The sequence below is a fragment of the Ostrinia furnacalis genome, unplaced genomic scaffold, assembly GCF_004193835.3.
Source record: "Ostrinia furnacalis isolate ACB-3 unplaced genomic scaffold, ASM419383v2 OfSCF3136, whole genome shotgun sequence".
Taxonomy (NCBI): Eukaryota; Metazoa; Arthropoda; class Insecta; order Lepidoptera; family Crambidae; genus Ostrinia; species Ostrinia furnacalis.
The window spans coordinates 37,875-51,378 of NW_021133375.1; the positions used below are offsets into that span (position 1 = coordinate 37,875).

The following is a 13,504-nucleotide window of genomic DNA, read 5'->3' on the forward strand; positions in this document are numbered from 1 at the left end:
AGCACCGTTTTCAGATGATCGGTTCTATCTTTCTTTACGCCCGTAATCACAAACAATGCCTGCTTAAGTGAAGCAGAACGTTGTGCAAAGTCGAACGCACAGCGTTGAATAGAGTTTTGTGATTGGTTCGTGTGTGTTACTCCGATACTCAAGTATTGGTTATTGGTTTTTGGGACCCTGCGCGTCCACGAGCATTGTGAGACCTCATAGTGTTTGTGAATACGAGTGTTATTGTGTACAATAACACAAATGTTTTAATTTAAATGTTAGAACGTAACTTCAAATCGCTCTGAGCAGGTCTTCTGGATGTAAATTATTTATAGTTCATGACTTTCCACCAAGTGAACGATTATTTGAAATACTTCTTTAATACTTTATTGACTCAAATTGTATATTATGTATTTAGCGACTATTTGAGTTTACAAAAGTGAGACCCTTTTATAATGATTGCGTTAATAAACGACTATAACTACAATCAAAAATTAAATCTGAAAATAACATTGCCGTGCTAGCGATATCAGCAGTAAAATCCAATATATTGCTGTTAGAAAAACTCCTCTTAGCTCATCTGAAATAGAGCTCATTATAGTTTTGCCAAAAAAGGAGTTACTGCTGATATTGCTAGCACGGTAGAATAAAAGAGGTGATTCCAAGAAAAAAGTGAGTGTACCTACTGATAGTTATGGATAGAAAATAGGTAAAAGGTTCCTTATTGGAGATTTATTATTATGGAAGATTTAATAATCTCAAAAAATGAATTATTATAATATTATTTTACATAGCGCAAACATTAATAAGTTAACAACTTCACGCGTTTCTCCTGAGACTTGATTACTCAGGACAGGGTTTGCTCATTACTGACACCTGTTAGCGCAATTATAAACGGTTTAGTATAGCTCACAGTACACTCACAGGGAAATTTAACCCAAAGGATACAGGTACAGTCACTTTCAACGTAATGGCCACAAGGACGATTACGTGTGTGAGTTGGGGACTATATATACATTATTATACATAGTACAGTACCCAAACAAAAGAGTCATTTATAGATAAAACAAAACATCTGCGGCACCAAGAAATATTCACTGATTAGCATCAATTCACCTGCCTTTTATTTACCTACCAGTTATGTAATTAGCACATCTATACAGTAAATTACCATTTGGTGTAATCAAATGGGATGTTATCATTCTCTTAAAACGTTGCCTGAATAAAAACTAAATTTAATGCAAACTTTAAGCATTTTGATTACAATATTAATAAAAATATTTCTTTTCAATTCCAGGTCCAGATAAAATGGCATTTTGGAAGATTCTCACGGTGATGTGTATGGCGGCAGTCTTCGTCGAGTCAAAATGGCACAAACAGAAGAGAGAAGCAAATTCTACGATCTGTGACCCAGTTTCAAACAACACAAACAAAATTCAGTGCTTCTGCGGAAGACTGAACCGGCAACCACTCCAAATAGCGAACGCTGATTGTTACCAGACCGCAAAATATGTCAGCCGAGATGATTCCAGTTGGGATGGTTTTAAAATTTTACATAACACTAGTAAGCTCACTCTCACAAACACTAGAGGAGTTGCCATAAGCTACATACCAACAAACGCCCTCAAATACACCAAAGCTCTAATCAGGCTAGACGTAAAATACTGTAATATAGACAAAATAGAAGCATTCGCTTTTGCTAATCTAAGTTTAGTCAAAGAAATCACTCTCAGAGATAACCAAATTAAAGTTGTAGAAAGAAATGCCTTTTCGCATCATCCAAGCTTAAAATCAATCAGTTTAGATCAAAATAACATTGCTGAGATCAACAGAGATGTATTCGTGGATCTACCTGCACTGGAAAAATTATATTTAACGGGAAACAAAATAACCACTATCCACGATAAAGCTTTCATTCATTTGGAAAATTTGAGAGAGTTGGAACTTGATAAGAATAGCATTTTTAGCTTGAACAGCGAGACATTTTCGGGGCTCAAAAAACTGGAGAAACTAGAATTGAGTTCGAACAGTATTGAAGTAATCGGAGACAATACATTTTTGCCGTTGGCCAATCTACGGTTTTTGAATTTGGGAGAAAATAAAATTCAAATGCTCGATGAGAAAGCATTCAATGGACTTATGAAGTTACAATTCCTATCTCTTCCCGGTAACAAGATTTCAGCTATCGAAAATGAGAAGGTTTTTGAACCACTCATAAGTCTGACATCAATGAGCCTAAAAGACAACCCGATCCGAGTTATAAAGCCAGAGGCTATAAGTGGAATTTTGCCTAACTTCTACAATAAGGGTACGCAGTTTATTTTGGAAGGTAATATCTACTTTTGATTATTTTTTATCTATAGCCCAGGTGTCTTAATCAATAGAGTAAAATTACCAAGCAATTTTTTTTTAAATTGGAATAATGAAAAAGTTGTACCTACCTACTTAATTTCACCAGAACGAACTTATTTTAGAGTTAACGTCAGTACGTAGATCGTTTCTACATAGTTTTCTTATCACGATGTCATTATTAAATCTATTGATAGCATAAGTGCCTAGTGCAGAATATACTTTTTCTATATTTTTTCAATATAGGTAAATGCAACCGCATTAATTTTTATGTCTCTATTTTCAGGTAACCAGTTGCCATGCGATTGCCACCTGGACGTGTTCCGTCCACTCATCAACAACACTCAAAACGAACGCTTGAAGTTGGAAATACAAAATTTCCAATGCCACCCATCTGAAGAAATCAAGCAGAAATGGGACAAGTTCCAGGAGATTGAGAAGACCAGTGGATCAGTTTTCGAAGACGAGGAGCCTCAAGACAGCGGAGCATACGAGTACTACGATGAAACCGAACTCAATGGAACCATATTTTACTTTGACATGAGACATTTGCTCAACTGTTCTGGCGAAGAAGTACCTTTAGAGCCAGCTAACATCACTACAACTAACAAGTCAGTACAAAAGAGCAAAACCACTACGCAATCCTCTACTAAAGCGACCAAAGCAACATCTAGTCCTGTGACTGTTAAGTTGACTTCTCCTAAAGCCAGTCACAAAAGCACAGTGGACAATAAAGGAACGTTGGACCTGTCGACAGCCGAGAGTACAACAACAGAATCTACATCAGTTACAAATGAGAAAACACTCGATTTCGTCAGTCAAACATCCGCTCATGATCCAATTTCAATAGGGACAACTGAAAGGGAGAAAAAGGAACATTCGTACACAACCAGTCGACTAGCCACTGTTTCAGCTAAGCCCGTAGATAAAGAAAGATTTGATGACCATGATATGGCATCTGATGAAGCAAAGCCTGATAGATTGAAGGCCCACAGGAGTATCCAAGAAGAAGTTAAAGACTCACCAAAAAATATTAACAATGCACATAGAAATTTAAACTGTGTTCATCTTCTACTATCTTTATCAATAATTTATTTTGTAGTATTATAATCTGATAGACTAAAATTTAATTTTAATGCCTATTATAAAATACTCTTTCACAGTCATTAATATAATAAATAGTTTAAGAACACACGTGATGTTAATTTATTTTCCTTAATTAAGTAAGTAATAAATAAATAAACGATTATGAAACTATAAAGAATTTGTCTCATTCTGAGAATAAGCGCCGTAAAGACTAATAATAAAGAAAGAAATATTATAATTATTATTGAGATATTATTACTAGCTTTTGTAGTTTTCGATAAAAAGTAGCTAAGGCTAGAATTACTATAACCCCCTTACTAATAAAAATAAAGACACTTGCTGAACACTGTTTTAAAATGACATTTCCATACTAAACGTCACTTTAAATCACTATTCAACAAGCGTGTAAATTTTATTAGTAAGGGGGTAACAGTGTTAGTCAATTAGTAAATAAATACACTAATACATTATTATTCTGTGCTAATACTCTTAGATTAATAATACTATGTAAAAGTATTATGTAAAGTTGCATCCAAATCCATCCAGTAGTAATAACGAGAACGACGTTAACAAAATTAGATAGTCAACGGAATGAGCAATGTAATTATTAATTTAGATATGAGCCATTCCATTTAAATGCTTTTTTTTTTAAATTAAATAAAATTAAAATGTAGAGAATGTAATGATATTTTTCAAAACATTCTACGGACTACCAGTAGCGACATCTAGTTAATGTTATTCAAATTTTCTTTACTGGCCAAAAATGTGAAACGGATGCTAGTACAGAAAATGTAAGCCGCAAGTGTTTTACATTTTCGTCGCTAGAGAGCACTTTTGATGAGAATGATGTCAAGAAATTCTTGCTCACATCTCTAGATGGCGCTTACAAATTATATGGAAAAAGTGGCTATTTACCATTAAACCGACTTCAACAAAAGGAAGGAGGTTCTCAATTCGATTGGTAATATTTTTTTAACATTTTATAATATTTTTTTCATTTTTTATCTAAACGCGTGAGCTAGTAAGAATGCTAAGCAGATGTTTGTAAGTCCGTCATACTAAACGGATTTTGATGAAACTTTTGAAAAAAAAAGTCGTGTTTAATGTCGAATGACAAACTTCGTTTATGATTTCCATGATAGCCTCCTTGCTTGAAAGAACACGCGTAAAAATATGTAAAAAAAAGATTTTCAAATCCACTTAATTATTTTTAACCTAAGTTTGGTGGCCCGTGAAATTATAATAAATTAGGTGAGCCTCCTCCATTAGGAGTTAATTTTCAGTGGACTTTTTGTGAATAATTAAGTTATCTTGGCAAAACGTTCCCTTCATTCAATTAAGAGGCTACTTGAGAACAGTACCTCTAGCACGAAAAACTTTCGACTTCGAATCGTTTGTGTATTCGACAAAATTCGATACCCAGCATTCGAATTCAACGATAATGTGATGTCAAAATTAGTTTCATGCTACCATTTCTCATGCTAAGTTCACTTTGTCTTTACGTCACGTTCACATAAGCGCGCGTTTTAAGTTTTCATATTAGGGCCATCGCCCACGGCGACTTTTCGAAACGCGCGACAGCACAGCTAGTAACGCACGTTAGTCGCATTTGCAACGCACTACAAAAGCGATGCTAACGCGCTACTAACGCGCTACAGCAGCGCGACAGTATCGATGCAAACGCGCGACCGTGTCGGACGACATCGAAGAGAGAACGGAGGGAGGGTTACTGAATCGCGTTTGCCTCGCGACAGAAGTGCGACAGTATTGCGTTTGCATCGCGACAGAAGCGATGGCACACAGCTGGCGACCGCATTGTGACTGTATCACAGTATAATATATATATATGAGCTAACTGTATCGATGCGAACGCGCGACACAATGGCTATAAAAAGTTGCCGTGAGCGAGGGGCCTTAAATCTTTTGATGGCGTTTTGAACACGCAAACGATTCAAAGTCGAAAGTTTTTCGCGCTAGAGTTACAGAAGGGCTACTATTGGAAAGGTTTATTTCACACTATGTTCGATCCAAACCCGTCAAAATCTAGAATCTGGAATAATTAGGTGTAACTAAGGAAACCCTACTCTATAAACCCACTTGACCGGTTTTTATTCAGCTCAAAACGTCTAATTTCAAAGAACTCTATTATACAGCGTACAAAATAAACATGTCATGTTTTCACCCTTTTACTTATAAAAATAAAATATTTATTTATAGCGATATTTTCGCAGGCGTATAAACGCGCGGCACGCAAAGCCTATATCGTCAAGGAAATTGAAAACCATCGAATTACATTAGGATTTGAGTGAATATCATGAAATATATCCAAAACGGTGCGTTATGGCGCCAATGGCGGTACTAAATAAAATGTTTGGCACGGAACGGATATTGGATGAGATTTATTTATTTTTATTAATATGGGTTGGTATACCCTATTTGGATGAAAGTTGCGAGGAAATCATTTATGTGGTTTTTATGACTAATATTATACTCATGTTGAGTCGAGTTCGTTCGTTCGTTCGTTTCAGCCAAATGACGTCCACTGCTGGACTCCCCCAAGGTTTTCCACAATGAACGGTCCTGCGCTGCCCCCATCCAGGCTCTTCCCGCGACCTTTACCAGATCGTCGGTCCACCTAGTAGGAGGCCTGCCCTAGTAGGAGGAGTGTATGTATTCAAGTAAAGTTTAGTCACTTAGAAGGTATATAATTATACAGGGTGCTAGGTAAATGGGTATGTGAGCCGACAGTAAATTTAAATACATTTTTTTTTATAAAATCCGATTTGTATGATAATTAAAATGAAGATAATATAAATTTTCTGACTTCACCATACCATTAATATGCCCATGTTATAAATAGGAAAATTGCGTAAAATATTCCGTTTTATTCGTATTTTTAAAAACAAATATAAGCTTATAGTTCCAAAATACTGAACTGTCCTATCCATGACATTGACAGTGGGGCGCCACCGTCAATACCGGATCGCTGGTTCCGATTTCTGCCATGTTGGAAACCATATAGTTGAACGATGGTAGCGCCCCCCTGTCATTGAGTTTGGTGGGACAGTTCAGTGTGGGTCATCTATAGCCTTTCCGTTGAAACTAGGTAATGTTCAAAATTTGAATATAGGTTACAGGCTTGAATTTTGACTTGAGCATGAATCGAGTTTCAAGCGTGTTTCAGAATAGTACGAGTTACCAAGCTTGTGTATTTTATGTGTGAATAAGACAGTGTAACAATTATTGGAAAAAATAATATAAAGCATAGTATTTTCTGAGATAATTTAAATTAATAAGACCACAAAATACCTATTACTAAATGCTCATTTTCAGGTTTGGGTCTGCTTAGGCTGAGTTGCACCACCTAATTTTGACCGTAAATTTAACAATAACCGGTGTTTTTGTATGGAGTTTGACTGATTTTTGACGTTTGTGAAAGTTAAAGTAAGATAGTGCAACCCAGCCTTACATTGTAGCTAAACTAACTTTACTGCAAAAGGATTAATTAATGTAAAAGAAAACACACTCATGAATAAAATAATTTATTGGTATAAAATTATACACATTTTTGATATTTTAAAATAAGATTCATATTATATTACCCTTAATTACAAAACAAACAAAAATTACCAACATAGTTAAATACGATCTTTATATTTTTTATGAAGTATTAAGAGCCAATAACTATTTCTGAATTAATTTGATTATATTTTAAACGCCTATTTCACAAATAAATGGAAGTTCCTCATTGCAGTCAGCCGAATCCAGGTAAATTCTTCCATTATTACCATAGTCAAATAATGTTCCACATGGAGCCATCTTCCTTTCGTAAAAATTATCATAACCAGTGTCGCTTAACTTGTGACCTAGGACAAAAGAAAAAAAATATTGATAAGGATAATAACACAGGGTGACACATAAACCAATCACAGAGCTCTATTCAACGCTGTGCGTTCGATTTGCTACTTAAGCGAGCTTCGTTTGTAAATAAGGGTGTAAAAATAAATACACAACTGTGGTCTCCAAACTCAGTTTGGTGGTAAGATGAGGCCAAAAATATCTGCTTGGTTTGATTGGTGGTCTAATCGGGTTGCAGACCGAGAGTTAAACTTAGTTATTTTAGCTTAGCTATGCTACCACCGTCTTAACTAAGTATTTCGCCATAACAAGATAAATTAATAGCATTGTTGTATGTACGTTACACTCGGCGCAAAGACTCGCAGCAGGCGGTGTAATAATAAAACAGTGCAAATCACGATTTCTCTCGCACTCACATTGGTTATGGGTGACGTCACACAAAGGTTGTTTATAATACGTAATAATTAATAAAATATTGGCGAGTGATCATCCCTTTTTAAAGGTTTTAAACCTTTGTTTGTCAACTGTCATCCGCTTTGCAAAGGAGGGAAGTCGAACCCTAATTTCGAACTCCTCCTATGTTCTTCTGATTAATTTCGTTGCAGGTCCAATGACAGTTTAACTTTCCCTCGGGACAAACTTGACCTTCATTGGTTGGGTTTTTATGGCGGTCAAGCTGTAGATCCTAGCTACACAGGAGTTGCAGTGGTGGGAACGAGAGGTGGTTATAGTCCCGAGTGTTCATCCCTTGTTTCAAAAATTACTTATGGCCCCGCCTGCCATGAGTTTTTGCGTCGAGTATAGTTGTAGATAACCAATTGAGGATCCCGAGTTAAGTGCCTTCCATTAACCATAAATCTATAGTTTTATATTTTTATAAAGTCTCTAGAGTTATAACTGCAACTCCCTCCCACTTACTCGCACCACCACGGAGCAGAGCGTCCATGTGACGTCACGGCTGCCAGGTACGCAGTTAACTCAACTGGATTGTATTGGCTCTGTCTTACCTTTGACAGTATAATATTCTTGGTTGCCAAGTATCTGCTTAAAACCGCTGTAGTAAGACTGATCTCTATTAACATATGTGATTTTTTCTCTGATGATCTTCGCTTCTAGCTCACTTTCTATCACAACTAGCATGCCACCTTCCATGAAACAAGTTTCCATGGCTTTGGACCAATTCATTGCTTTGTTATTCATTTTGTAGCATTTTCTTGTTTCCTTGAAGTATTGGTATCCTGAAAATATAATATTTCTGTTACATATAATTTAATACATCTGCCATTGCATAGGCAGGCATCTATTGCAGTGATTAAGATGCTATCATCTGCGTCTGCCAAAATATTTTTAACAGTCTACTAGAAAATTAAATCATTATTAATAAATACTAGAAAATTAAATCTAATAATTAATAGTTAAAAATAGTAATTTGAATTTGAATCTTGTTTCTTTGTATTGATGATTGTGATCAACGGGACTATCTGCTTCAAGTAATTTTAATATCCCCCCGAAGCTTGTAAATAATGTATAGTATATTTTTTTAAATTATTATCTTTAGGAATGTCTCTTGAGAGACCAAATATAGAGAGTAAAGGGTATAGTTTGCAAACATTATGGAAATCTCAAGAATATTTCTACTAATAGTGATACAAATGTAGACGATCTTTTAGCACTTCGTGAAGATCATTAGCGAGCGATTAATTTATATTTCATGACATGGCTCTTATTGTATCTGGCTCCAAATAAAAATAATTGTCAAAGTCAAAGCCAAAATTCCTATATTTGTTTAGATTATTATGTACTTACAAATCGTAAAATATTTTGCTCTTAAGGAGCCTCTACATGTCTCATAATCTTTTTACCCTACCAGCGCTTCGAGACCAACATTTGGCAAGTGCTGAGAAGAAGAGCCGCAACAAACTCAGTCACCACTGTCTGCCGGTTAATATACCTTGTTTTGGTGGTAGGTACCTTTATCAATAGTTGGGCAGGAGACGTCTTCAACTTTCTTGCAAACGAACGGCCTTGTTGTGCCAGGCTCTGCGATGCAGTCATTGGCCAAATATGCTCCGCTGTCTATGTCTAACGTCACGCACTTTCCTTCGTCGGATGATTCTATGTTCAGTATCGGAGCTAACGTCGGGAACCCTGAAATAGGAATGGATATGACTGGCTTGTCGGGCAACATGGAAAGCATTGGGGGGGCCTATGTTCAGCAGTAGACGTCCTATGGCTAAGATGATGATAATGATGATAACTGGCTTTTCTCGCGTTATAACTCGTTCCTACAGCATCCAGTTTTGAGGGGTTCAGTAATTCAGGAGCTCACTAAACTGGACTATCGTGTGAACACAAATATATGTTTGAAATTCAAATTACAAATTCGAACGGATCGGTTTTTGCGGGACACTACAAGTGGGATGTTCGCGTGAACGATATTAATATAGAAAATGAAAAAAAAATATTCAGTATGTTTAAAGTTTCCTTTAAAGTATAATACCTGAGTTAGGAGGCACCACACTTTTAGTTACAAATTACAAACCAATAAAACTCACAAGTACGTACCTACTATTACTAGTACGAGTATTACAAGTTATACAAGTAAAATACTAAACGGAATCCTGCAAAAAACTGTTCCTGCAAGAAACGGACACCTCTGTGGGAATAAGCCCTATGAACTTACCCTGAAAATTGCAAACTTACCATTGATAGTAAGGAATTCGCCAACGCCGAATTTGTCATGAATGCCAACGAAGATCTCAGACACGTTGGACGCGAGTGGCGTAGCTGCTATCAATTTCTTGACAACGGTCCATTCGTCACGAGCCTAAAAATAATACATGTTATTAAAATAAGCATTAGGCCAGTAGAATTAGATTTTAAATCGGAAATAATTCCTACAAAAGATTTTATTGCTTTAATGGCTTCATTGGTTGCCCATTAAGACTCTACTAGGTTTTCGACTTCGACGGAGTTGTGCTTAAGTGGTGGGGGCCCCCGAAAGGGGAATGCAGAATGCAAATTAATGCAGGATTAAATGCCCTTCATCCGTCAGGAAGACCACTTTTCGATAGGGTAAGTCCTTTACGCGGTATAACCGGAAAACCGAAAAAGCGCCCCTTTCGGGGGCCCCCACCACTTAAGCACAAATCCGTCGAAGTCGAAAACCTAGGAGAGTCTTTATGGGCAACTAATGAAGTCATTAAAGCACTAAAATCTTTAGTGGGAATTATTTCCGATTTAATTCATTTTTGTGTTTAATTCTACTGGCCTACATACCTAATATAGAGAAAGATATAAAACCTACTCGTCATCATCATTTCAGCCACAGGACGTCCACTGCAGAACAAAAGCCTCCATGCTGTCCATCTCATAAAATGAAGAATAGTTAAATACTTAAGTAAAAGTTAGAAGATCCTGACTTTAACAGAGCCTACGTGCTATTTAATTGTCTCTTCCCCCTATTACAAAAATTAAACTGTCGTTGATCATTATTTGTTTAAATTAATGTTCAGGATGGAAATGTCATTTTAATCGCGGGTTTAACTTTTGAATAAACCGCCTTAAAAATAAGACTTATTTTTTTTATTTTGGTTTTCGTCCGTTTCAGCCGAAAGACGTCCACTGCTGGCCAAAGGCCTCCCCCAAGAATTTCCACAAAGATCAGTCAGTGCCGGATTAGCCACGTAGCAAGAGTAGCAAATGCTACGGGCCCCGCGAATTTGGGGGCCCCGCGCTCCAACGCCTGACTGAAATAAAAAAAGATTAATTTAGATAGGAGCGTAAAATATCTTGCATGCCTTCAACGCGAAGCGCTTAGGCTATGCTTTACTTTCACTTGAAAATCTAAAACTCGATTTCATCACGTTAAATCATAAAAAGTAGGTATTGGCCAGTAGAATTAAACACAAAAATGAATTAAATCGGAAATAATTCCTACTAAAGATTTTAGTGCTTTAATGGCTTCATTAGCTGCCCATAAAGACTCTCCTAGGTTTTCGACTTCGACGGAGTTGTGCTTAAGTGGTGGGGGCCCCCGAAAGGGGCGCTTTTTCGGTTTTCCGGTTATACCGCGTAAAGGACTTACGCTATCGAAAAGTGGTCTTACTGACGGTTGAAGGGCATTTAATCCTGCATTAAATAAGACCAAATTCATATGTTTTGAACAAACCGTTCTCGTGAAAATGTTCGGCAAAGTAGAAAATATGTGTATAATTAATGACCCTCTCCACGTCCAATGGCTCGTTACCCGCAGGCTTCCAAGTCTTGACAAGGAGTGCCTCAACCAGTGTAACCCTATCAAGGCTTACGAGCTGGATGCGCCTATCCTTGTTCGTCACAGCCGTTCCTTAACTGCGGTTGCTGCACCTCTTCCTGGCACTCATCTGAACGACTCTGTTCATATCAAAATTCGTTCGAAAAGGGCGTCCCCCCCGCAACCTGGAAGCATTGCTAAGTGTGCTCCTCGTTACTGGTTCATCGGTCGTCATCGTCATTGTTTGTAAAAACCGGGTCGCGGCAGGCAAATAATAAAATTAGTCTTATGTCTTCTCCCTTATTAACTTCGATGGATAAATAGCTAAACCTCCTTGCGCGTAACTGACGTTTGTTGGAAAACCGATTTTTTCAGGCCATCGGATTTTAATTTCAAAAGTCATTGACCAATCCCAGTTCATATAATAACTATTATGACGTTTTCTATTGGCCAAAAGATTTAACTCTCTAAAAATCCGCGTGCAACCATATCCTGCTTAAATATTGTGCACTTTATTGAGCACAGATTAAACAAGCTAAATGACAAATAGAATAGATTGAAATGACAGATTGCACTTGAATTACCCTACTGGCTCGTTTGGTTTTACGGTATCCGAACTCATTCATATACTCGTACCTTATACTTGTACCACATAGTACGCAGAACTGACGGCCGATGGGGCAGCAAGGTTCTGGAATGGAGGCCGCTTACCGGAAAACGCAGGGTGGGACGTCCACCCACAAGGTGGACCGATGACCTGATAAAGGTAGCAGGAAGGCGCTGGATGCAGGCCGCTACCAACCGTGCGATGTGGACTATGTTCAGCAGTGGACGTCCTGTGGCAGTAATGATGATGATGATACTTGTACTTACCCTTGGGTAGAACAACTCGGCGCCCTCATTGTCACATGCCACGAAAGTGGACCCCCAGTCACTCCCGTTGATGTCCCAATGGAACTTGTAGAATGCGTCGAATTCATCCACGTAAGTGTAGTCTCTCCGGTAGAAATTCACGTGGCGTGATGTCACGGACGACAGTCCCGCTGCTGATAATAAACAAAATTATATTGAAAAACTTTTTAAACACAAGGTTTTTATTTATCAAACCCTGGATATTATCAAATGACTTGTCACAAAAAACGAACTAGCATAAACTAGGCAGGGTTTGATCATCGTTTCGTCAAAGAATTAGTACCTACTATAGCCCTTCCGGCTCCATCATCAGACCATCGCCATGAATATACAGCTCTATGCAAAATTCTGTTTGCAAGATTGTACCTATTTGATAACATTGCAAGTTAATTTTAATAATAAGCGTGTAAATAATAAATAATATACCTGTGGAAAAGTGTTATTTTTTACCAAGATTTGGTAAGTGGGACATGGGAAGCGCACGCTAAAAATATGATCAAAGGTTTAACGAAATTAATATTAACATGAAACAATCCTAATTCACGTACCTATTGTTCTGAAAATCCTCGTAAAAGTGTGTAATTAAATTAACAGTAAAAAGAAAAAAAAAACAGACAAGGATGACGCAATGATTATAAAGATTCAGAATTATAAGACGATGACGACATTAAATAAAATAATGAAAAAAACTTACCAAACAAAATTAGCAGTAACGAAGACATGATGAGTCCAATCAAGTACGCACGCAAATAAGAGTATTTCTGCTGCGCAAAACACTTTTATAATTTCAATAATACAACGCCAACATTATCGATGTAAAGATTCCACACACCTAATAATTAATTGAAGTGTCATTTCGCATGAAGTTTCATTATCGACGGCTTCTTTATGAAGTGATCATCACCATCATCATCATCATCGTCAGGTCATTCAAGCCTTTAACTGCATGAGCACGGCCCTTAATACCTGAGGAAAAATGGAGGATTTAGCCTAACATTTTCAAAGTATCGCTGTTGGTTTCTATAAATAAATAAATACACTCCCCGTACTTTCAAG

At 37.1% G+C, this 13,504-nt stretch overlaps 2 protein-coding genes across 2 annotated transcripts; one reads left to right on the forward strand and one right to left on the reverse strand.

The window, feature by feature from the left end:
* Positions 1-1,284: 1,284 nt before the first annotated feature.
* LOC114357326 (connectin) lies at positions 1,285-3,555 on the forward strand. The gene is made up of 2 exons (XM_028310888.1): positions 1,285-2,317; positions 2,624-3,555. Exons 1-2 carry the CDS (start codon positions 1,297-1,299, stop codon positions 3,445-3,447), a joined length of 1,845 nt encoding a protein of 614 aa, XP_028166689.1. The 5' UTR covers positions 1,285-1,296; the 3' UTR covers positions 3,448-3,555.
* Positions 3,556-7,007: 3,452 nt separating this feature from the next.
* On the reverse strand, positions 7,008-13,255 carry LOC114357324 (secretory phospholipase A2 receptor-like). The gene is made up of 6 exons (XM_028310886.1): positions 13,143-13,255; positions 12,410-12,582; positions 9,985-10,108; positions 9,253-9,429; positions 8,289-8,519; positions 7,008-7,289 (listed from the first exon to the last, which is right to left on the reverse strand). The coding sequence occupies exons 1-6, from the start codon at positions 13,168-13,170 to the stop codon at positions 7,135-7,137; spliced, it is 888 nt and encodes a 295-aa protein (XP_028166687.1). The 5' UTR covers positions 13,171-13,255; the 3' UTR covers positions 7,008-7,134.
* Positions 13,256-13,504: the final 249 nt, after the last annotated feature.

Excerpts from the sequence above, each read along its gene's own strand:
- LOC114357324 (XM_028310886.1), bottom strand. The coding sequence starts at position 13,170 with ATGTCTTCGTTACTGCTAATTTTGTTTG. Across the intron at positions 12,583-13,142 it reads GTTACTGCTAATTTTGTTTG|CAGCGGGACTGTCGTCCGTG; the intron begins GTAAGTTTTTTT and ends GTTTATTATCAG. Across the intron at positions 7,290-8,288 it reads AGAATATTATACTGTCAAAG|GTCACAAGTTAAGCGACACT; the intron begins GTAAGACAGAGC and ends CTTTTGTCCTAG.
- LOC114357326 (XM_028310888.1), top strand. The coding sequence starts at position 1,297 with ATGGCATTTTGGAAGATTCTCACGGTGATGTGTATGGCGGCAGTCTTC. Across the intron at positions 2,318-2,623 it reads TACGCAGTTTATTTTGGAAG|GTAACCAGTTGCCATGCGAT; the intron begins GTAATATCTACT and ends CTCTATTTTCAG.